This window comes from Telopea speciosissima, chromosome 10, assembly GCF_018873765.1.
Source record: "Telopea speciosissima isolate NSW1024214 ecotype Mountain lineage chromosome 10, Tspe_v1, whole genome shotgun sequence".
NCBI classification, from domain to species: domain Eukaryota; kingdom Viridiplantae; phylum Streptophyta; class Magnoliopsida; order Proteales; family Proteaceae; genus Telopea; species Telopea speciosissima.
In genome coordinates this window covers 48,186,230-48,211,176 of record NC_057925.1, presented here as the reverse complement: position 1 = coordinate 48,211,176, position 24,947 = coordinate 48,186,230, and the positions used below count along the sequence as shown (strand labels likewise).

Below are 24,947 nucleotides of genomic sequence, written 5' to 3'. Positions count from 1 at the left end.
TAAAACTTAAGTATGGAAAACTACTAAAGACTAAACAACTACGTGGACTTCTTCTTGCGAATGTAAGTCTTCAGGTTTGCATTAGATTGTTAGTCGATTTCTTCATGATCCATAGGCAGCTCATCTCGAGGCAGTATATCGGATCCTAAGATATTTGAAATCTGCCCTTAGCAAGGGGATCTTATTCTCCAAAAATAGAAAGTTCAAACTCGAAACCTTCACAGATGCTGATTGGGCTAGCTCAGTTGATGATCAACGTTTGACTTCAGGTTATTGCACATTCCTTGGAGGTAATCTGGTTGCTTGGAGAAGAAGTAGTCGGTGGTCTCTAGATCCAATGTCGAGGCAGAATATCTAGCAATGGCACAAGGTGGTTGTGAACTTGTGTGGCTCAAGGTATTACTTAGTGATCTCGGGATAATTACTGATGAGCCTATGCGTCTTTACTATGATGATAAAGTTGCCATCAGTATCGCTCGTAACCCGGTACAACATGATCGGATGAAGCATGTTGAGATCGATAGGCATTTCATCAAAGAGAAGCTTGAGCAAGTATCCATTTGCATTCCTTTTGTCACCACACAAAATCAGTTAGCTGATGTGCTTAGGAAGGGCTTACATTGTAAAGTCTTTCACCCTATTGTATGCAAGTTGGACATGTGTGACATATATGCACCAACTTGAGAGGGGGGGTGTTTAAGTATCTAGGTTCAACGTATGTGTCTAGATATGTTGTGCACATGTTCCATATGTTAGGATAAGGATTGTGAGTCATCCTTAGCTAACATTCTACATTTGTAATCCCTTCTACATCTATAAATAAAGTGGTGGCCTCTGTCATTAGTGGCAAGCCAAGTGATTCTCTCATATTTCAACTCTTTCTACTTCCTCTTTTTTCACTGGTTTCTGTATTCTTCACTGTGGGCGACAATAACAGATTTAAAAGAATCCCACTGATGACCCAATAGCCCCAATCGGTTGGCCCAGAGTTTTTGGCTGTTGAATCATTTCCTAGAGTGATTCATACCTTAGAGATTCATATCCGGAAGCTTCCCTTGCTGTGAGATGTTCTGCTGCCATAAGCGTTGAGTTCTCTCCTACCGCCTGGAGAAATTTCAGAGATCAAGCACTCTTTATTTAGTTTTAATGGAAGCTGTGATGGATTGGAGCCGATATAATTCAGAGCTGCAACCATTCGCCTGAAATTTCAGGCTACACGAAGTCCTGTAGAGGGATTCAATCGATTGAGTCTCTTCCTCCTGCCGCTGGTGTTCACGATCAAATGTTGAAGATGACTCCTCCTTTTCCCTTTGGTAATAAAAAACCCTAACCCCCTTTTCCTATTTTACCCTTCCCTTGTTCTGTTATTACTTTCTACCTATATCTTACTTACCATTCAAAAACTACCCTTTCAGTCTTTCACTCATACGCTACCTTTTCTTTATTTGTGCTAGTCTCTTGTGGTTTAAACTTTACTAATTACAAATCTGTCACTCTCCTATGAACTTCAATTTATTTACAGAATTGCCACCCTCCTTGTAGACATTGAATTATTTACTGTTTTGCTACTTGATGTTGGATACCTGGATTTGAGTGTTTCCTTGCTTGGGGCCATCCCCAAGCAACCCAACAAGGGTTATTCCAACCTGGGTTTGCACCATATCCCTTATTTTGTAATATTAATCAATTACAGCAATTGGATCCTTGGGTGGAAAGAAACTCCCTACAGGCTGGACATTATCCTAATTGGGAACTAATTACAACTCAAACCCAATCTATCTAGTCTAGTCAATAAAATTACAAAGCATCAAAATAGAAATAATGAAAAAATTACATAAAGCAGAAAGTGTCCTGAAATAGGAATAAAAATTACATAAAGCAGTCTATAAAATAGAAACTAATTTAGCCAATGAAGTCCTCTCGCAAGGAACAAAACTTCCCTAAAACATAGCACTAATACAAGCTGGCAATTCTTCTATACTGTTCTCCATTTATTGGCCATGGGCCCACTTGAATATTCTGGAAATTAATCCCCTTCAACTGCTGACCGATAGCTAATATATTTCCCAAACAAGCTGGGTCGATGGAGGGATAAACCTGGACAGATTGCTGTTCTCTTCTCTCAACTACCATCGATCTGCATCACAAACGGAGCCTAAACTGCAAAACTCCCCCTCCAAACCACCCTCCCCCCCCCCCCAAAAAAAAAAAAAAAAAAAGGACCTAGGTGGGCGGTTTGTTATTTTATCTGATTACCTCCCTTGTCTCTAAGTGATGCCAGCTCTTATTCACCTAATGTGGGATGTATGTTTTAACTTTTGAGAACCAAAGACCATACCGTTCACCCTGATGATGACATGGAATTTAGATACTGACTACTTTTACCTGACAATGGCATGTTGGGCACTTTACTAAATATATGTCAAGCCATAAATGTAACAGTTGATAATATTTCTTCAAAAAACCCTTGCACTTTGCCACTGAAGTGAAGAATTGCTCAGGAATCTTAACTTTGCATGACAGAATTGCCAACAAATGATTCATCACAAGCTATTGGAGCTTCTGATTACCCTATCACTGGAGTTGATGCACGGAGAAACCATCTTCCTGATCACATGGTATTTATTTTTGATTTCCTTAAATGCCCTCCATATTTTCTTGTTTCATGCTTTTATGATTATCACCTTCCCATTTCAGGGCCGGATTGCAAGGAAGTTAAAGGGCCGCAGCACAGATATTTCGTGGTCAGGTGCTGCCTGGACATGTGGTAAACAGCTCAAGCATTATCCAGCATTTTACAGGAATGAAACCACCATAGCTGTAAGTACTTAGAACTTTGCTGCCATTTTTTTTTTGATTTTATTGACACTTAATTCTCAAAGTCTTGTTTCTTCTCTGATGTCCAGATTCATTCTTTTGTTCTCGTCATGGCTAGAGAAGAAAATCACTATCTCGCATACTTGGAAGATATGTATGAAGACAAGAAGGGACAGAAGAAGGTAAAAGTGCGATGGTTTCACCATAATGAGGAACTCAAGGACGTGGTTCCTCTGCCAAATCCACATCCTAGTGAAGTTTTCTTCACACCTAATTCCCAGGTCATCAGTGCAGAGTGTGTTGATGGTCCTACAACAATAGTAACTCCTGAGCACTATGAGAAATGCTTGGCTGCTCTTCCTGAAGCTTCCTCAGTGAGAATCCATCTTTGCTTTAGGCAGTTTAGAAGTAACAGAATTAAGCCCTTTGATCTAAGTAAATTGCGTGGCTATTTTGACCAAACCATCCTCTCACGTTTAGATCCCATTCCCCTTGCCAAGCATAAACTAACATGTAATAGCTTGACTGGAGTAGTGGAGGAAGAGTTTAGCCAAGGAGGCACTGTGAGGCAGGGAGCTAAGAGAACTAGGAGTTGCAGGGGACGTCAGAGGTTTGTATCGAATCGTTCTGTTGTCACAGTTTCAGGTCCAGGGAACCAGATAGCACCATATCAACCAGCACACCAGAACTTGAAATTTAGGTTGTCAGGTGGGATGCCATTGTCTGTTAGGTCTCATGCTCCCCAAGCCTGTCTTACCACACCTTTTAAAGTTCATGAAAAGATAGAGTTGCTTTGTCAAGATAGTGGAATTCGAGGCTGCTGGTTTAGGTGTACTGTCTTGCGGGCATCTCAGAAGCAGCTGAAGGTTCAGTATGATGATTTGCAGGATGCAGATGGATGTGGAAATCTTGAGGTATGCTTAAGAACCTGAGCCCCTTCTAATGTGTTTGTTTTTACTAGTTGTTTAGAAGAGTAGTAGGGCAAGAGACCCATGTGACTATCTGCAGTTCCTTTATCATGTACCATGCTTGGCTGAGCCCAATCACATATCTGTGATGGCTGTTCAGTGTTCAGTAGATGGGTTGGCCCTGGTGGGGCACTGGCATGAAAATTGTTTTAATCAGAAGAGTCTCAGGTAGCATTTGGCATGTGCTGTGTCAGCTGCTTTTTGAGCTTATAGATTAAATGAAGCCAGCTTCTGTTATATCGGTTGTTTGAGTCATCTGGTAAGAATGCTTATTACTTTTTGCTTTCATTGGAAGCAAGTGTTTTGGCATGCAGTCGTCTCTTTAATAAGGATTTCTCAACGTGGGACCTGTCATATCACATTGTAGATTATTGCTAGAATACCACCTGAATGCTTTTTATGTTTCCTAGATTTTTTTTGTGCCCCAGTACAATCAAATGTTCATTTGTATCCCTTGTGATTTACCTAAAAGCAACACTACATGTACACAAGGATTGAGATTTCAGTTTCGGACCTGGTTTCGGTCAGGCCCAAAACCGAGCTGTGCCGGATCTCATTTCGAGGTTTCAACACTGCGCTTCCCTGGGTTTCGTTTTGGCCAGGCCTGAAACCGAGACTGCTCGGAGATTTCAGTCAGTTTCACCGAGATTTAGTTCCATGCGTGTACGTGCTTTACTTGAATGCTTATCCAGAAGGTCTAAATTGTTGGATAAGAGCCTAAACATTGTGTTTACTTTACATTCAAGAGTGAAAGTCCACAACTTACCAGCCAGGAAAACACACTGTTAATGAGTGTTTGGGCTACAAATGGTTGAAGAAGTCACTTAGTGATTTAACAGTCAGTGCATTGCTACCTATGGCTTTGTTTGAAGGACAAAAAAACTCTTGATCTCATGGAGTCACGCCATTTCCTGCAGAAAGTTTGATGACATGTTTCTTCGATATGCAGGAATGGATCCCCGCTTTCAAACTTGCAGCATCTGATAAACTAAACATGCGATGCTCCGGTCGCCTCAGAATTCGTCCATTCCCTCATGGTTATCCAACAGACATTCCTTTTGAGATAGGAGCTCCAGTGGATGCATGGTGGAATGATGGCTGGTGGGAGGGGGTGGTAACTGGTGTTAACTGCACAGATGATAGCCTTCAGGTTTACTTCCCTGGTATGCTCCTTATTTTCTTAGACTCTTGTTTTATGTTTTTATTAGTTGTTTTTCATTTGTCTCCTGCATATGTGAATGGTGTTTCTTATCGTTTGTTGAGAGATTGATATCCATATCAAGGTCGTTGATTGTCTTTGTGGGTCTTAAAATGAGTACATATCTGTGTTTTTCCGTGTGTGAGTTGGGGAAGGGGGAGATTCTCTGTTTCTTTTGTTGGGGGGGGGGGGGGGCAGGGATGATAGATGTCAGATGAAACAACAGATACTCTGGAATGTGTGGTGCAAGGGTACTCCTGCATGCTGCATTTAATGGCGGAAAAAGTGCCAGGGTTGTTTCAGTAAATTTAGACATCCAGCCTTTATTGCACATAGTATCCCTCAGTGCCTCCACTTCTGTGAGTGCAGCATGCAGGGGTTATCCTAGCACATAATATGCAGTCCCCCAACTTCTTGTGTTCCTGACTCTGATTGGTGGCCGACTTTATTGAATAGTTCGTAGTATGTGCGGGCATGCCTTCCCTCGTCCTCTCACATCCCTGACACTCTCTCTCTGCCCTGACCATGTGTGCCTCCCATTGATGAAACCGATTCCTGCGCCCCAATTGGTGTGGCATGGGAGATTCCCCCCACACCCTGTGACGGAAACCCTCTTCCATATCTTTATTTGAAGGTGCTTAGTAATATTGAGGCTAGATTTTGCTTTCCTCTATCTCAGGTGAAGATGTGTTCTCAACTTTCCAGAAAAGGAATTTAAGGAGTTCTAGGGATTGGGTGGGGAACCGATGGGTTGATATTGAGGCAAAGCCCGATATACTGTCTATCATATCTGCAGCTGTCAGCCCTGGCACAAAGCTCTCTGCATGCTCCACTATGGCAAAGGGGACTGAGTCTGGTGGCTCGGCAATGTCAGATCGTGAAGGCCCCTCTGCTTCCAGACTTGAGACAGTTGAAGAGGACAATCAAGAAATGGCTGTTTCAGCCGGATCTGATGGCATGCTGGAGAATGTCAAGTGGGTGAACTCAAGGAAACAGCCATGGGTTAAAGATGACGTTAGGAAAGGTGATGATGATGGGCATGATGATGATGGCGATGGTGATGAGTGTGGGCATGATGACGGTGGTGATGATGATGACGATCATGTGAGTGAGGACAGGGTGGATATGGAAGAAGAATTTGCCTGTGCTGGTCAGAAATGTGAAGCGATTGAACTCATGGAAGTTGCTGCTGCCTAAGACAGAGAATGATGCTTTGTTTCAAAATGATGGTGATGCTTACAGGTCAGGCAAGTCTATGGAAGTCGGCATAATCGGATATAAGGGTTTCTGTAAATAAGATACAGAGGTGGCATGCAGTATTTATAGGGTTATTTTTGCTTCAGCTTAGGAGCTTGGCCAATGTACAGCAAGGTAGTTTAAAAAAAATTCTGATAGATTTTTCTCTCTTAGAAGGCAGATTAGAAATGTTAATTGGGATTTAGAACTGGTGAGGTAGAGTTCCCTCCTTTCCGAGGGGCATGTTATTGCTGGATTTGTACCAGACACTAGGGAGTGTAGCAGCAAGGCACCATCAGACTCTAAATTGTTATTTTGCCCTTACTAGGGGCAAATGGTAATATAATGTATATCGAATTAGTTCAATTCTGTGTTCGGAATGAATCATTTGTGCTGATGTTTGTTTTGCAATCAATGGCTTCTGTGCTTATGTGGTTTTAGGCTCATTTTAGCCAGTTTTGGACAAACAAATTATGAAGGTGACCTGTGTTCGGTAGTATGCACAGATAAGTGTTGAGGTTCCGCCATTGATCTACTTCAATGTAAGCCCTGTCCAGAAAAGGCCTTGCTCATAACTGAATGATTTTGACCATGGCATGAGTCCCCCATAGATTGGCTCATTGGCCCTTCCCCCTACATTTGTTTTTGCTGCACTATACCAAAAATTCATAATTTAAGTTCCTGCTTGAGAAAAAATTTTCTACTCCCAAGTAAATAACCTGTCTTTTACCCTTTCAAAAAACAAAAGCATTGTTGTAAGAGGAAGCTAGGGTGTCACCTTAAAATGAATTTGTTTCAGGGAAAATCATTCTGAATCATCATCATGGATAGTATTGCAGATAGGTTCTTATCTTCTCCTTAATGTATCTCCCAAGCTCTTCCTAAGTAGCTACTTCCAGCCCCTTTCACCCTTCAATTTACTGAAGACCACTTAACTCGTTCTCAAAATTCCTATGAGAAGCTGCGGTTTCTCCAAATTGTTCGGCTGTTGGATGTATATAGTACATTCCTGCTCCAAGCAACACTCTCTTGTGTAGATTCCAGACATGAATATCTTTTCCTGGTAAAGTGATCTTGCTTCGCCAAATATGAAGTCAATGTGACCCCAAAAGTAACCTTGATTCTAAAGAAGAGACGTGTTCAGAAACTCAGTTCAACTAATTGCAGGAGCTGCAACTTCAGTATCAAGATTCTATTTTTTGGGTTTTGTTCTCATTGTCAAATTGTAGAACCAGGAGAGTATTTCTTAATTACCTCAAAAGTGATTCCCATTGCACAGAAGTAACTGGATTCTACAGCAACTGTTGCAGTATTGTAGGTCCTGATGTTCTCCCCATTTACTTTTTCATCAGAAGCTTTATTATTCCATGAAATCAGTTTTAGACCCTCAGTTTCCCTATAAATGAAATTTGAGGCTTGGTTCTTGGATTAAAAACTCTATCATGTAAGGGATTGGATATCACAATCACTCAATTACTGTTATAGCCATTGTTCAGATTCAGCCTCCCCCTACCCGGTGCTGTTCCACCTTTAAATCCTCTCCAAGTAATGGAATTCTTGGGGGTAAGGTCCATGGATGGAAGTAACAGAAGGGAGTGGAGATGAAAGGAGGAAAGGTGGTGGTGGTGTGGTTGATAGAGTAGTCAAAGTTTAATTCTTGAACCACAGTTACGCATGCTTCAGCTAAAACTGAAAAAAAATTTAACTACTTTTTGTTAGGACCAAGTTTTTCCTTCTACGGTGAACCAAGATCTCTTTAGCCACCTTTATAATGGCTGGACGAAGATTTTTTTTTTCTTTCCCAAAACTTCAAGGGGATCGAGTTTACCTTCACCTATGGTTAACCGAGAATCTCTTAATCCATGTGCCCTGATGGTTGGATGGGACTCTTGGAATAGTGCCAAGGGCATTTTAGACTTCGTAGAATAAGGAGGAGGAATAATGACATCCCAATGACTAGAATCTTCACTCATGTGATGAAAAACTGTTGCCACAACCTAAAGTCTCAACGAGCTTGGCTCAGGTTCTCGTACGGGAACAGAGCTTGGCCATCCGGATGGAATCTAGAGGAGAAGTGGATTCCATCTGAATGGCTGAGCTCTGTTCTTATACGAGAACCTGCCCCAGCCATAGTCTTAACGGCCTACTCTTTGTTCTGAGCTCTGTTCTTATACGAGAACCTGCCCCGGCCATAGTCTTAACGGCCTACTCTTTGTTTGCCATTGTCATGAATTATCTAATTTTTATTAGACTGAGTTTCTTTTCACCCATGAGGGAATCTCTACATCTAAGAGATCTGACCATTTGGATTAGCAAGAGGTCAGGTGTTTTCGACCTTATACTAAAGGAGATGGGAGTTATTGATGATTCAGGAGTTCAATCATATGATCACATCACCAGTGGAAAAGAGAAATTGACCGACAAAAAAAAACTTTCAACTTTTTTTTTTAATTTATCAAACCTTTGTTCAGTAAAATAGTTACCATATGATATACTCCATTCAACTAATCATAAAAATAGACATACTTGGACTTGCCTCCGATGTCACTTGTAAGCCTCATAATCATGGATCAAGGTATCGGTATCATCATATTTGTTATGTAGAATTCGAAATTCACTACTCATACGATACTGATGCAAATTGGGAGTATTGACCAAAAAATGTCTCTAATTTTCACCTGACACAGACCAAAGTCGTCCGATCTGTATCCGGATCGTATGGCCGCCGACATCAATACCTGTAACTTTGCTCATAATACCCTTTTGCCCCAAACTTTTTGCTGCAAGAGAAATGGAGAAATTGACTCGTCCTTTTATTTGATGTTCATGTCTGTGGGTGATGTTCATTCAACAAGGCTTGAAAAAAACGGGAGAAGGGTCAAGGAACGGTTATCCCAACTCTTGGCCGATCTGATACTGATCCACTGGTACAACCTAAGGGTAAAAGATAATAAAAACTGATTTTTATTAAAAAGCAGGGGCAATTCTTTACTATCCAGCCCAATTCAGGGCTATCCGGATCAGTATCAAATCGGGATCGGTTTGGCCGATGCTGATCCGATTACTAAAACTCTGGTGTATACAGAAGTTAAACCAAGCAAGCTTTTGTTATACAACTTGATTGATCCTTTATCAAAGCCAATTAATTCCTAAAAATGTCTCAAAAGTGTTATAAACCACCAAAAAAATAAGAGGCAAAAGAACACTAATTAAAATTGACCGACCTACTAGACGAAACAATAAACCAGTCCAGGTATGAAGATTAAAAAAAAAAAAAAAAAAAAAAAACAGTAACTACACCAGGACACAAATTTTACAATCCGAAGAATTAAAAAATAATAATAATAATTTTACAATCCGAAGAATTAAAGAATTTTCATTGACCTCATGGTTGAGCAATACCCTTTTTAACAAGCATGTCGTAAACTCTATCCACTTTGCTTGGTTCAACCTTAAAGAACCGATACGCATCAGATTTCCTGGTGATATTTCCTATTAAAATCTCGACTGACATTGTCTGTTGCATACTAAGGTAGTGAGGAGGGAGTAACTTCAACTCTCGGCAAAGCTGTTGTTCCTGTCAAATACCAGAAACAACCAAGTCAAAATCTCACATTATGCTGTAAATTAGCAAATGCTACCAAACCAGAAACTATTAAAATGTTTACTAAATCCCTGATATGATTCCACAAGTCAAAAACCATATTAGGGTTTTTGACAAGACGAACATTTTGGACATCTGTTTTACTTTAGCGGCATAATACTGTCAAGCAGGGTGAATAAACACTTTAAAAAGTAGCAAACTACTTTAAACTAAAAATTATGTAGATCCAAAGACCCTAACGATCTATAAAAGAATAATACCAATCCCACATTGATCCAAATAGGCTGCCTTTGAAATATAGATGGCCCACAATCAATTTCCTGGTTAAATCTTATTTACAAGAAATCATGTATACTGACTCTGCCACCCAACCAAACAATTTAGTGTCAGCAATGAGGTGTTTCTACCGGCACGCAGCCTCCACTGACCATTTAAGAAAAATATTCACACACGAAATATTTCATTTTTCTCTAGTAAAGAAAGACCAGACTCAAACACACCCTACATAGCACACAAAATAGAAACTAACAAATGTGCACTTACAGTTTCAGAAAGTAGATCTGTCCCAGGATACCCCGTAATATCCCAATCATCCAGAGCGCATGCAGTAGCCTGTTTCACAGCTGTAGAAGATGAATCTTTACCACTTGAATCCAAACCCAAGGATCCCTTTACACCACCCCGAGGGCTGCCATCAGGTTCTCCTTTGGGGCGATTTATCCTTTGAAGTACTTTACCACTTGGACCAGACTGAGTGCTTTCCTTCACCTTACGGGCATTTTCTTCAGTTTCCTTCTTCCTTTTCTGTTCAATATATCTATCAGCTTCAGCTGAAAGTCTGCAGCCAGCAGCTCGGGCTTCCTGCATGATTATAAAGCAGAAAAGAGGAAATTTGAACCATGAAGTTGAGACAAATGAGCCCCATGATGTTAATTAGGAGAATAGAAAAGAGAACCATTATGCCACCAGGATGTTCTACCACATTCACAATATATAAACTGGAGAAATGTTTTCAATGCCTCATGTTGACATGCCATGAGTAATCTTTAAACTTGGCATTCGATTTCATTGACAGTAGTGGTTGAACTTTGATTTCAAAAAAATGTTAAAACACAAGTATACACATGATGAGCATGGCTCACACCTTAGCAGGAAATAGTTAGGAAAATAGATATGGTTATTGAATATTATCTTGTAAATATAATAAGAGTTATCAAAGATGAGATGGAGAGAGAATGAGACAAAGTTGGGAGAACATAATACCTGAAGATCTCTAATTCGTTTTTGAATCCGATGTTCTTCAATAATAGTCCTAATCAACTGCTCGTGTTCTTCTTTAGAATGAAAACGCATGAAGACCTTGTAGCGCTGATATATCTCCCTTTCCTCATATGAAAGTTCCTTCTCCAGAGGATTAGGAAAAAGTAAGTTCCTTTCTAATATGAAATCCTTCCTACACTTCCTCTCGTCAAGCCTGTTAACACACTTACATACGTCTGAACCTTGGAGTAAACGAGGCAAAAAATATATCATATTTTAATAAATCGCTTCATACTAGCTCATAAATGTAATGTTGAAATTTAGCCATATATATTCAATACAAACACCCTGTTGGTATTAACGCATTGCACATTATATTTTAAATGAGTATAGACAGACAACAAATAACAAATAAAGCCTGTCATAGTGCCATAGCTGAGCTACTTATCCCGACCTGTAGGCAGCTAAGCCATGTTTGCGCTAACCTATGTTGCATTTGTACAGTTCTGAGAGTCAAAAGTTGAGCATAAGAATCAGCGAAGAATAACTACTGGCACACTAATGAACACTACGTATTTCATCCATCAGATGACTCTGAAACATGTATGATCTACTGATAAAAGAAATAGAAGTAAAATGCCCTACATTTGTTATTTATCTTATGTTGTCTGGCTATTTTGCCTCATGTATTACTTAGTATAGTATCGTACGGTGAATTTCACATGTTATCCATATAGCAACATCTGATGAGATGATGCACAAAACAAAGTAACAAACATGACTAGGAGTTAATACCATTTTGATTCATTAGTGTTTCAGTATTACCCTGGAAATGTCATTTTGTATTTTTATCAACTTAATGTAATGGAATACATAGAAGAAGGAACCCCCACTTTGAGAACTTCCATTTGGATTCAAGAAATGGATCAATCAATCAACCTTTTAAATTAATCTATGAGGTACACCACACCTACTATATTTTGTTTCTTTTTTCCTAAATTCCCCAGGTTGCCGAGCATAAAAACTTATATGAGAGCATGCATATGACCATTATCCATGAGCAAGATCAGATTCATAAGTTGGAAGCAGTTAACTTCTTATTTATGTACATAAAGAAAGGAAAGTTATACAAACCTTTTTAAATAAATACGCAACACTCTCAGCTTCAATTCACGCTCAGCTTCAGTGTCAGTTTCTTTGAATTCCATCTCTGCCAATGATTGTTCAGCATCATTATCATATTCAGGATCAAACTCCTGCCTCTTTGGGTTATATCCACTCAACTCAGTCATAGAAGGCCCTTCATCACTCAAAGATTTAGGTTTCTGTCCTCCAACACTCCTATCTACTTGACAATCTGCAAGCAACACATATCAAAGACATGATTGCTCTCATTATAAAAATATTAAGAAACTTTAATAGATAATAAAGAAGGATAAACTAAACTTCAACCAGTTTCCCAAATAATATAACTATAAAGTACTTACATCAGTTGAAAATCAGCTCATATGGCTTCTAAAAACTTTGTTAAAAACATTATACCTGGATGATTACAACAAATGTTGTTGACGTATGACTGGACAATTTGTGAGCTTTGAAGTCAAGAACGCTGAAGGATAATGGGTCTAAAAATTGGAGTAGCAGGTTCAATAGAAGCATAACTGTAGGCAGCTATGGCTCTGAAAATTGCATGTTCAAGAGGATGGAATGCAATATTAATGGATAGCGATCGAGAGCCAATGTTGAGATGGCTTGGGGGGCGGGGGATAAGAGTAGCCCATGGAGGTTTCATCACATCTTCTGAAAAGCTCATTGTCTAGCCTCTGCCGAACAACTAATACCAATGGCACCAGAGTTCCAGGAATGGTTTGGCTGATGAACTAACAAAAAAGGGGTACCCTCAAAAAGCACATCATATTGGTCCTATCTCCTTATGGAATAGCTACTGACTTTGATCATTTGGCTTTTTGCTTCCTTTTCATTCCTTTTATTTTTTTGATCTTCATAAATTGTATTTCTGCTCGGCCTTTGTATTGGATAGCTTGTATGGATCTAGTACAGATACCTGAATTTGATATTGATTTTTCTCCTTCTATATCAATAAAAGTTGTCATTCATCAAAAAAAAAAAAATTTTAAAAATTGTAGAAAAAGAATGCTTTTGAGAAGACAGTAAAAAGAAAATAAAATATTTTAGACTACTGTCAGACACACAATGACAGATCATTATGCTCCCAAACAAATGGCCCCAAGACAAGAGTCCCAATTAACATATGGTCTGCACCATGGTTTGCTGTACCAGGTCCAACCAGGTGTTCCAACCTTCCAATCATCGACTATTTTTTGTGAGCGACAGTGTGCTGACTCAGCAAGTGAACTCATCCACTCTGTCAAATTGACTCAACTTTTAAGTATGAGCCATCAAACCAGGCTAGTGAGTACAAATTTGCATCAAATGGACCAGGTCAAGGAGTTGACTTATGGAAGCCAACCCAAACTTCCTTGGTTTCTGGCTTGATAATTGAAATAAAAAAGTTCATTTGAACTAAACTTTCATGGATTTATCTCTCAAATTTTAAATGTAAATTTAACTTCTCCATAGAGAGGTGAAGGCTTATAACTACCAATAAGATTAATCTAATCTAAACTTGAAAATATGGTTAGTAAGGCAATCAAAGAAGGGGAAGATTAATACCTCCATAACTAATTGAGAAGTCATAAATCTTATAATTCCTTTATAAGAAAATTCAAATTGACCAGATAAGTACTAAGAAGCACCAACCCGGGCCAAACAGTTCAATCATCCACCTCAGGCAGTGCATCGAAAAAGCGGGCAGTTTATTAATTCGTTCCAATTTTTGAAGCACTTTAGAGTCGATGACAATGACTGATCCAAAAGCATGACAGACTGACTGTTCTTCTTCCACTTTTTGATGCAGAGGTGAAGGGATTTGAATCCTCTCCAGCGCAGGGGGTGGCTGGGGATCTCCCCATCTGACATGTGTGCTGGAGAGGATCCAAGGGCTGGTCAATCTTTCCTATTTTTTATTCAAAAGTTATCAATTTTGTTATCTTTTTTATTATTTATAAATTCTTATTAATTTTTATTTTCATTCAAACTTCCATTCTTTTCTTCCTCTTTGTGCAACCAAATCCACTTTCAATACTGATCCAATACCAACTCATTATCGATTCAATACGAGATTGACCCATATTGTATCCATATCAAAATGATACCATACGCGATATATCGCTATGACCGGACAGGTGAAGATATCTCACTTTACCTTAATTTATATTTTAAGACACTTGTAAATTTTAAAAGTTAAATAACATCACCCAAGATTTGATCCCAGTGACTCATAAGTTGAGTCACTTCCCAATTCAGCAACCTAGGTGTCAGTCCAGACCTAACTCGCAACAGTTTTCAGGCTCAAGAAGCTTTGACTGGTAAATGATCCATTAAGATTCTCATGGTCAAACCATTAAGAGGTGTACTAAAATAATATTTCAGAGAGCATTGTGGGATCTCACTCACAAACAACATGTGAATGCAAAAATCACAGTTTTAACACTGGCCAGTTGTTTTATTCTATTGACCATTCTCCAAAGCTCCATGACCTTCTGTATTATTATAATCTACTCAACTAACTAAGCCCAATCCCAATTGCTTGGGTTTGCTACACATCTTGCTTCTCAATTTAATTCTATTTTAAGTCCATATATGCTGATAATTCTATATTATTGTTATAATACTATAATGTTTTTTCCCCCGTAAATGACTACATACTTTATTATAATCTACTGGCCAGTTGTTTTATTCTATTGACCCTTCCAAAGCTCCATTCCCTTCTATGTTATTATAATACTATAAATTCCCCCCCCCCCGGTAAATACTTACATACTCTGTTTGCAAATTTCATCACAGTTTGAACTACTCCAAACAGTCGGACTGCCAATACCAAACTAAAATACATTGGAAGAAAGAATAAAAGTTTAAAACACTAGTGAGTTGTTTTATTACAATGCCTATTATATTTAATAAAAATTGTTTATAGCTTCAGTCAGATTGTCAACATCCAACATCAGTCCTTTTTGGAGATAACACAGAAGATGGATTATTAAACCAAAGCAACGAAAGTGGGAGGACGTTATTAAAGATCCGAAGCAATATACAACTATCCAAGAAAGGAACCATACAATTTACAAAGGAGTGTCTTCAAATCATACCTTCCACTTTAACGGAATCAGGACCATCTTTAACCTTGGCCATGTTTGATGCCTTCTTAACAGAACTTGTTGCCATCAGATTTGTGTTGCCAGAACCAACTCCAGAATCCACATCTGAAACAGAAGAGAGTATGATGTTTCAAGCAGTATGACTAACACATCCTCTAATTATTTGAAGAGACAGACAAGCCACTAACAGAAACAGCTAGTAATGAATATCCCTCAATATACCTGCACTTAAGCTAGATGGGGAACGACCTGCTGGAGCTTCTTTACTCAAATCTTCAATCCTGAGCAATCACAGCCAAGTGAGTTAGCATGCGAGGACTTAATGGCCAAATTGAAGAACTGATGTACCCAAAAAAAAACGTACTTGACTCTTGAAGGGGAGAAAGGAGACTCTTCCTTCAGTGTAAGGTCCCCAAACATAGGAAATCCTGAGGCAGTCAGAAGCATGTAAGAATTTGTGACCTATTTGAAGAAAGAAATCGAACTTCTAATCTAAGCGTTTTAAGTAATAGGATGCAATACCAAAGACAACTAGACCAATAAGTGTAGGTGTAAAGATCCATCGAAAAAGACAAGTCATTGATGTTAAGAAATATATCACAGGGGTGTTAATTAAAGCTTATCTGCAATTAATCATTAGTCAGGGGTGTTACTTGCAAATAATAGAATTTTTATAAGACTAATAAATATATGGTTAGAGATTGAGTAAGATCTTCAAAACCCCTCTGATCTGGTTATCCTTTTGTCCCTCTCTTCTTCCTTATTTATCTTCTTTCTCTTCTCCTGCAGATCCTCTTCTCTTGGATCTGTGTTCTGTTGTTTCTATTTCTGTTTACTGTTGAATATAGTCTCTGATTCAGTAAGAACAAATGAAATTGTATTTCAAAGTCTCTGTATTTCAAACTGTTTTAAGTATCTTGCTGTATCGTATTGTATCGGCCGATACGTATCGGTATTGCAGGGTATCGATACGATACGGTGAGATATGTATCTTTAAAACAAAACAAACTGTATAAATTGTATCGGCTGATACGGGCAGATACGATACGATACAACACGGTTGATACATATCGATACGTCCTTCATTCCCAACTTTATGGCTTTAATACGTATTGATATGTATTGGCTGATACATATCGATACTGTCGATACAGTCACTTAAAAGTCACCAAAAAGCCTTCTTTTCGACCCAGCAACTACAGAGGCAGAAAAACCACTCTCCAACCACTCCCTAAACCTTGAAATTTTGGTTCTAAACCAGTTTTTTTTCCCACAAATCAACTTAGGGCTTCCATTCAAGACTTGAAAATGACTCAATCTGTGGAAAAACACCATCCTTTGCATCATCCAAGAAGCTGAAATTAAAGATTGAAGGGGATTTCGTAGGGAAAGGTTTTTTTTTTTTAAACTTGATTTTATTCCTCAAATCTTGCTTTTTAGTAATGTTTTTTGCTATAAATCCATGCATTTAGATTCAAGTAAGCTATTGGATGCATGGATGATGAACATTTGCAAGGATTTGAACTCAAATCCATGATTTTTTCACCCAAAAACGAAAATGTATTCCATAAAGTTCAATTTTTAGATTTCTTCCAAAAATCAAGTCCATGCTTACGGGAAAAATATATGTGCCACATACACATTAGATCTATCACGTTCAATGTTGCACTTGTCTACTTACACATTATTCTCCATTTTAGTGTTTATGCATGATAGAGACATAGAGTGACTCTATATTGCTTGTTTATATTATTTTTTGTGTCCGTTTTTCATGCGTTTCTGCACCGTTCGATACGTATCTCCAATATGCTACGATACACTATGTCTCTTAAAATCACCCGACCAATATGATATGCGATACCGATACTTTAAACCTTGGATAAATGTAAGTGAAAAATTATCAATGGGGAATGAACTATAACTACGATTGCATTTCAACAAGGGTGCCCTCAATGGCACAGTTCTTTGTCTAGTCAGCAGGTTTGGATCACATATCAATGATAGATCACCCAAAAAAACAAAGCTATAATTTGATGTAGATCGGCTGTCTAAAACCAGCCACAGGTGTAGGGATTCTTCCCTACACCAGCAGTAGTGTAGGCGTAGGGATTTCCACTACACCAGCCTAAATCGTGGGATTAGGTTTAGAGTTTATTTAATTTTTATTAGTCTTTTATTTGAGTTCTATTTGTAGTTGTAATCCTAATTGGGATTTAGTTGGGAATCCTAGTTTTAGTTTGAGTTTGATTTTAGTTTCTATGTTCAGCCATCGTGGCTATAAATAAAGTTGTAATTGCTCAGTTGAGCCCACGATTTTAATGAATACATAAATTTTGTTTAATGCAATTGTGAATGGAAGAGTGAGACTCCCATCCATAGTTGTCACGGCGGTTAGGTGACCCAAGGCATTGGTGAGGGTCCAAAATAAAGGCGGCACCAATTAGGCAGACAAGGCGCCAAGGTGCCCGCCTAGGCGCCCAAGTCGACCAATGTGCCTGGACGCCTAGGCGACGCCTTGACAACTATGCTCCCATCATCATACTCGATCCCCTCCCTCTCCTATTCTTCTACTTCTGCTGCTGGTTCTTCAAGGTGATCCTCTGCAACTTCAAGAGGTTTCTTATCAGATTTGATGATTGTTTTCAACCACTAAAGAGGGCTACTCGATCCATGTTGGTGAAGAATCAAGCCACAGATCTGGTTGGAATCTTATTTTCTCCCATTGAAGACTCGAGTTATTTGTTCTCCAAGCTTCTTTTACTGCAACTTCTGAATTCTACTTCATGTTATTGAATCTGGATTTGGAGTACAGCCTGCAAGCCTTATCTTTTCTTCTCATTCCAGATCTGACATTCCATTGATGACTGGTTTATCTGAAACCCTAAGTTTCTATTACTTTCTAATTAGGTGATTTCACCATAACTTTACATCAGGCTATCAAAATCCACCCAAACTTGGGACCGAATCTTCCTCACACCTGGTGGGAAACTCAATCTTGGTTATAGCCCCAACAGACAACTCTAAACCCTAGATTCCATCATTATTCTCTTTCCAGAAAGCTAACCCTAAATTGCTGCAGTTCGATTCCAGCACACTTTCCCCCCTCCCATTAAAACTTAACGTAACCTTCACTAATAGACTCCCCTACATCAACTTAGCCTAACCCTACCATCAAACCCTAGGTTCCAGTAAACCCTAACCCTAATTTGACCAAAATCCCAATTTTGGCCTACCCAATTTGCTAGTTCATAGCAGATACTGGTTACTGGCTCCTAGTCGAATTATCTACCAATCTAGTACTACCGACTACATTACAATTCCACCTGATGTCTGCAGTATGTGCTTAAGTTCAGCAACTATTTATGCAACTCATGGAGGTTTTGAGTCTTCTGGGCTTTCCCACTGAATATGAATATATGTTCTTGACTTTTTGGATTGCGCATACTCCACCCCTCTTGGATCGTGCATACTCCAGCCCTCAGCCATCAGGCTATGGAATATTACAGATTATGCCAGCTGCAGTATGCCAGTCCATGCAGAAGGAAAGAAACAGCTTGGAATTGATAATCACTTGGAACCAGCATAATGGCTATAAAAATTATAGAGCTCTTATGTTTTGGGGGGGGGGGGGGGTCTTAAAGCCTACTGGAACACCTTCAACAATCTGTACCTCTTATTCTGTATGATCTTATATGCTGGCCACGCAAAGTATGGTGAGATCTTTATTATCAAAAAATTTTATAAACAAAGAAACTTTAAAGAGTAAATTAGTAGAGTTTATTTATCAGAAACTGAGTCAACTTCCAAAATGATCAAACATCCAGGATGAATATAGCTTGTTAGCAGTGAGACAGATATTCTTCTGTCTTAAACCCCTCCCTCTTCTTTTTACTTTAATTACTAGAAAAGTAAATAAAACAACTAGAATAGTGGTTTATTAAGTGACAAATTTCATTCAAACATGAGTGCCATACAACAAAATTCAAACTGAGATTTGGGCTTTTACAGCCTTGTATACTGTATTGGGGCTGCTTTGGGACTATCCTCTTCTGCCAATTTAGACTTGTCCAAAGAAGAAATTTTCAACTCAACTACTTCATCTATTCTTGTAACTTAGAAGACAAGCATGAGAAAGATGGATCCATAAAAAAGATATAATATTTTGACAAAGCTGTTCTTTCTTTAATCTGATAGTTAAAACACTGAAGGGCCAAAAGAGTAATTAATTGCCTCATTAAGAGTGTCAAGCTAATGGAAGAAAAGGAACCCAGTCAATGTTGCTAACCTTTCTTCCCCTCGGCATGCCCTTTAGCCATAGCAAGAAGCTCCTTTCTGTTCTTTCCAACAACATGAGACATATCCTTCAGAAAAAAGAAGAAGAAAAAAAAAACATTAAAACATAAGTATTCTCATGACAGATGCTGATCTAAAGAAAAATCAATTTGGATTTAAGTAAATGTAATACCGGCAGAGGAAAGCATGGTGAATTCATGTATATTGTTGTATAGTGATCAATACACTGTGCTTTGATCTTTGTACCAACATGTTCCGCAATTTCAGCCCAGTTACCCATTCCATACATCTCAATTCCCTAGAACAAGAACGTGCAAAAATTTATAGCATGAGCACCCTAACATGCATAATCCTTCAAAAATCAAAAAGAAAATGTGCAAATTGACAAGGACCTGATCATTAGCAGTCACTAGCATAGTTGGACAAGGAAGTAGACATACCTCTAGCAGCAATATCTCTTCATCTGCATTCCAATCTGGACAAATAAGGGGGAAAGACAAATTGTCCTATTGAACAAATCACACAGTGAATAAATTTACAAAAAAAATTATGTTTTAGGACTTCATAACACTAGCAGAATCAACTAATGATGTATTTTTACATGGAAAAATGAAAATAAATTCATATCAGACATTCAAAACGCAAGCAGTTTTGAAAAACTATTCTCCTATTCAGACTTCTTCTACAATGAAACTGTATGGTTAAAAGGTTCATGTACAGTAATGTACTGGTGAGCCAAAGAGGAGTTAATAATAAAAACAAGCAAGCTGCTATGATCTCCATGGAACAGCAGAAGAATTCTCAATTGTTTATGAATTGCAGCAAAAAAAGAGAATGGTTTACTTGAGAATCTATGGCACATTGGCACATATTTTTTTCTTGTATGAAGAATATGTTAGATCTTTGAACATCAAAGAACTGCAAATAAAAACTTGTTTGAGCTGGCAAAAGGCCTGAATTTTTGTGTAACAGCTCTTTTGTTTCAAACCATTTTGCCCATATGTTAACCATCTGATCAGAAACAAGTTTACAGAGTGGCAATGCCATTTTTAATGAGTAGATTCTTGTTTATTGAGTTGGCAATATGTGCAGGATGAGAACATAACCTGATTATGCCTCATCATCTGGACAAGGTGCATTTGGGGTGGGAATCAGATTCCAGAACCTCACCCAAAAGGAGGAAGGGGACAATTTTTATATTTTAAAAAAAAAAAATGTATTGAAAGTATGGTTAAGTGCCTAGTTAAATGCTCAGGAAAACAAAAAAGAGATAATACTTACAATGATTGGTATAATGCACCATGACCATGAAGGTCGTGATTTTTATCCCAGTTCATGCAGTAAAAGAAATAACTGCTTAATGAATCATGCAAGAAGAATATGCAAATTTACAAGAGAGCAAGGCCTTGACAGAATATTCTGTGAGTAGTTTAACTAACCATAACCCTGTAAGGGTGATTGCTTTTGTGAGGTGTAACCTCAGCTCCAACAGAAAAGCACTCCACACATAAGTCAAAATCCGGGCATTTGGCACATTTAATGCGAATCTTCCCAGAAATATCTTTATTGCAATAGTTGCAGTGGTATAAAGCTCTCTTCCCCTCATTTGATCCCTGATCTGTCCCAACAGAAAATGGAATTACCATTAGAAATCATGGACAAATAGAAAATGAAACGTTAGATGTTGTATCAAATAAGATGGTGGTTCAAAAGAGGGAACCCTGTAAGTTCAGTCAGATATGCCTCACCAATCCTAAGTGTAAACATCAGACTCAAACCACAGACGTCAGAAAGTCTACCTAAGTACATCTCTAAATTCATAAATCAAAATGAACCGCCACGTACAATCTGATAGACCATAGGGAAGGTCCACCAGAAGAATGAAAATGCAAAATGTGCAAGGAGGTTGGTGTACACGGCAAGGCAGAAATGGACCTACTTAGGGAGGTCCACTAATCATCGGAGGAGGGGGAGGGGGGGGAGGGGGGGAACCCAGGCCAAAAACCCACCCAATATGTCCAATCTATTGATCTTTTGGTAGCAGTTAGTTAAATTATCCCCGATTACAGTTGGTGTAACTTCCCGTACTGAAGAGTTCAAACTTTTGTTTCAGTCCGTACATTATTAATGTTCCAAGGAATTCAGTATTTGATTAAAGTTAGTGACACCATACCTGATGCTCCAGATTCTAAATTGTCTCCACTTGAAGCATTCCTCTTTCTCTTCGTTCTATAAAACAGACAAACACAGTGCAGTTTTAATTGAAGCAAATGAGAATAATTATAAGCAAATTATACAAATTATAGATGCATTTTCGTTTCTATAAATTCTCAATCTTTTCAAGGGATAAAATGATGCTACCATAAAGAACATACTGAAATGTGGATGAACCGGATTGAGGGGGTGGGAGAGATATATGGAACGCCAGCAAAACCAGCGTTGTATCCAATGGTCCTAAAGTCTTTTCAAAAGACACGGAATTTCTTAAGAAAATCCATGATAAAGGAAATTGAAGATGAGAATAATAATTGCAAATGATAATCAATAAAAATAAACGATAGTAGGCGCATCAAATGTGTTAATACATCAGTTTTTTTACGCTTTTATCTTCAAGTAAGACGATGTCATCTATTAAACTTGCAATTAAAATATAGCACCGAGATGCAGTTAATATAAGGGGAAGGGAGAGTTAAATAATTAGAATGCAAGACCCAGATATCGATTGCAGCCATCCCAACGGAGCGGCCTACACCGTGCCCTTCTAAACACTAACATTCGTCTAAATCAAGTTCAGTGAAATTGACTGCTCAAAAATTATGTGCCATGCAAGCAAAGCTATCACCAAGCAAATAAAACAGTTGAGTTGGAACTGAGACTCCATCAAAAACAGTTTTCAGCTTGGGATGGTAACGAATCAAGTATTAGTAGAGTGAAAAAAGAGACCAAAATGAAGAGGGAACCTTTGGCTGGGATCTTCGTCTGCAGAACTGGGAACGCGAGAACGCCCCATCGATCATCCAATTTTAAAAGAGAGATACAGAATTGAGAATTGAGCTGCTACTGCTAGGGCTATCCACTATCGATTAGCAGAAGGAGAGCCGGAAAATTATAAACGGTAAAACCCTAGATATCTTCTCCGCCAATTATCTCGACTCTTCGATCAGTTATATGCAACGGCAGTCTTCGAATATGGCAGTTTCGCGGGAGATCCTCTCCTTGAAAACTAAAAAGTGGAAGTATTGAACGTGAACCATTCTCCATTACAGGGATACATTTTTTCACATTTCTTATACATTTTGTTTTACCATGAAATTCCTTCGTAAAAAAACATGGGAGAATGTTCTCTCTGCCTAGCGTAGGGTGCGTCCAGGCATATGGCAGACTATGCAAGGGGAGGGTCGTCATTGCGTCTGTCCCCATGTGCATTGGCGCAGCCTGCATCGTGGCACAAAGAACAATGCCCCTAAAATATAATATAAAGAGGGATGAGGAATCCCCATGCGGACAGTGTGGGGAAATCTCTCAAGTCACACCAATCATAATGTGGAAAATGGTTCTATCCACAATAGGGGCACACATGGTCAGGAAAAAGAGAATGTCAGTTCTAAAGGTGTCAATCGGTTGGGCTAAATCGGTTTTGGTGGGGCTTAATCTATTCCCGCTAATTTAAGATTTTGCACCATTTCCAACCGTTTAGGTAATCTAGCCTCGTAGGCCAAAGCATAGACACATTTCTATTTAGTCCATCGATTACCGGTTCATAATCAGGCTATAAACGGGTTAATTGACCAATTAGGCAATACATTGTCCTTAAATGGTCTGTAAACAGGCTAGAAATCGGGTTGAATGTGTTTAAAAGGCTAATCTGACTATAATAATAGTTATCGGTTGGTTCCATTTGAGCAACCATCGAGCCACTATATTGTACTAGGAATGCCTAAATATTAATCAGTCAATGCTTGAGCCTAACATGCTTGGTAATAGATCGAGTTAATCTCGAGCTTCAACTAATCAATTCAAGTCGGGCCTACCAATGTGGGCTAACTTTTGACACCCCTAGTCAATTAGAACCGAGATGGCCAAAATGTGGTGGAAGGGTCCCCATATTGGTAGCTTGGGAATCCATCTCCCCGGATCATGTATGCAATCCTTTTATCTTATTTAGTTTTGAGACTATTTCACTCTTCTTTTGTTTTTTTTTTTTGTAAATATAAGTAAAAATAAATAAAGAAAATGATGAACAAGATTAATGTATAGGCATACTCAGACGAAAAGATAAACCATGAATAGAGAGATCAAATCAAATAAAAGAAGCTAAACTTTACAAGATCCAACAATCAGCTATCAAACCAATACCTAGGTCGCCTTTGAGCACCCCAAGATATGTTAGATGTTACAACTTCCAAATGACAATCTCAAAAATAAGAATTTCTTAACCGCGCAACTTTGTTTGCAAGAGAGTATACTACTAGATTTACTTGTTTATAACAATGAGTTATCTTCCAAGTAATGGATAATTGGAAAGGTTTAGAATAGAGCCATTTCTCAAGGAAAACCCAAGGAAAAGATCGATTATGAAAACATAGGACTACCAATAGAGAGTCACATTCAATTCATCGGTTTTGAACCCCTTTCTCCTTAGCCATATTGTAACCCATGGAAGAATGCAAGGTTTTAACTTTTTTTTTCTTTTCAATTCCTTCCATATCTGTCGATACTAATTGATATGATAGTTTTTTTTTATTTTTTATAATATTAATACATGTAAGAAACCTTATTCTTTATATATAATCAATTGAATGCACTTATCTATTTACCCCCAAAAAAATTGAATGCACTGATCTCATCCTACTTTGTTTTCTTTTTTATACCTTTCATATTTTACGATATAAATTTATATTGTTCTGTGCTTCAAAACTATCTTATCCATATATCTTAAGGAAAAATGTTCTTTGTGCCAGGGGCGCACAATACGCTCAGACACATGGGGGTGGGCGAAATGACCACCCCTAAATGGCGGAAATGCCGTCTCCATGTGTCTAGGACGGAGCAGCTTGCGCTGTGGCGCAGAGAACATCGACTCACATTCTAAATACTTCCATTTGTTTCTTTATCATTTCCATGTGTATTTATTGTATCTTGTTTCTATCTGGTACAATACAATACTTCTCTTAATATCACCATTCTGATACAATACCTGTTACTGATATTTTAAACCTTTGAAGAAACTTTTATTTTCTATGAGAAAAAAATTAAAAAATTAAGAAGAGAGTAACAAAACTACATCATTCGAGAGAGAAAGCCTAAGTTTTGCAATTTGAGCACTTTAAGTA

The 24,947-nt window shown here is 38.4% G+C and overlaps 2 protein-coding genes across 8 annotated transcripts in view; one reads left to right on the top strand and one right to left on the bottom strand.

Annotated features, from left to right (window-relative positions):
- The window catches only part of LOC122641791, a 31,150-nt gene extending 24,520 nt beyond the window's left edge, over positions 1–6,630 (top strand). The window contains exons 3-8 of one of the 2 annotated variants that reach the window (XM_043835091.1): positions 2,524–2,618; positions 2,698–2,820; positions 2,907–3,731; positions 4,735–4,948; positions 5,663–6,047; positions 6,084–6,630. In XM_043835091.1, the coding sequence (XP_043691026.1) occupies positions 2,524–2,618; positions 2,698–2,820; positions 2,907–3,731; positions 4,735–4,948; positions 5,663–6,047; positions 6,084–6,180 (1,739 nt within the window). In that variant the 3' untranslated portion in view covers positions 6,181–6,630. The other variant, XM_043835092.1, reaches the window with a different exon arrangement.
- Positions 6,631–9,528: 2,898 nt separating this feature from the next.
- On the bottom strand, positions 9,529–22,859 carry LOC122643047 (transcriptional adapter ADA2-like). Of its 6 annotated transcripts, XM_043836678.1 has the most exons (14): positions 22,575–22,859; positions 21,788–21,843; positions 21,054–21,232; positions 20,055–20,120; positions 19,787–19,912; positions 19,607–19,682; positions 15,686–15,749; positions 15,544–15,602; positions 15,313–15,426; positions 12,218–12,440; positions 11,087–11,297; positions 10,367–10,684; positions 9,599–9,796; positions 9,529–9,554 (listed from the first exon to the last, which is right to left on the bottom strand). In XM_043836678.1, the coding sequence occupies exons 1-13, from the start codon at positions 22,622–22,624 to the stop codon at positions 9,605–9,607; spliced, it is 1,734 nt and encodes a 577-aa protein (XP_043692613.1). In that variant the 5' UTR covers positions 22,625–22,859; the 3' UTR covers positions 9,529–9,554; positions 9,599–9,604. The 6 variants fall into 6 exon arrangements, with proteins under 6 accessions (XP_043692613.1, XP_043692611.1, XP_043692614.1 ...); XM_043836676.1 differs by lacking the exon at positions 9,529–9,554 and having other exon boundaries at positions 9,567–9,796; XM_043836679.1 differs by lacking the exon at positions 9,529–9,554 and having other exon boundaries at positions 9,567–9,796; positions 15,550–15,602.
- Positions 22,860–24,947: the final 2,088 nt, after the last annotated feature.

Bases quoted from the DNA above. Each gene is read 5' to 3' on its own strand.
- LOC122643047 (XM_043836678.1), bottom strand. From the start codon at position 22,624: ATGGGGCGTTCTCGCGTTCCCAGTTCTGCAGACGAAGATCCCAGCCAA. The intron at 19,913-20,054 runs GTATGTCTACTT...TTCTTGTTCTAG, and splicing joins AAGAGATATTGCTGCTAGAG to GGAATTGAGATGTATGGAAT. The intron at 9,797-10,366 runs GTAAGTGCACAT...GGTATTTGACAG, and splicing joins CAGATCTACTTTCTGAAACT to GAACAACAGCTTTGCCGAGA.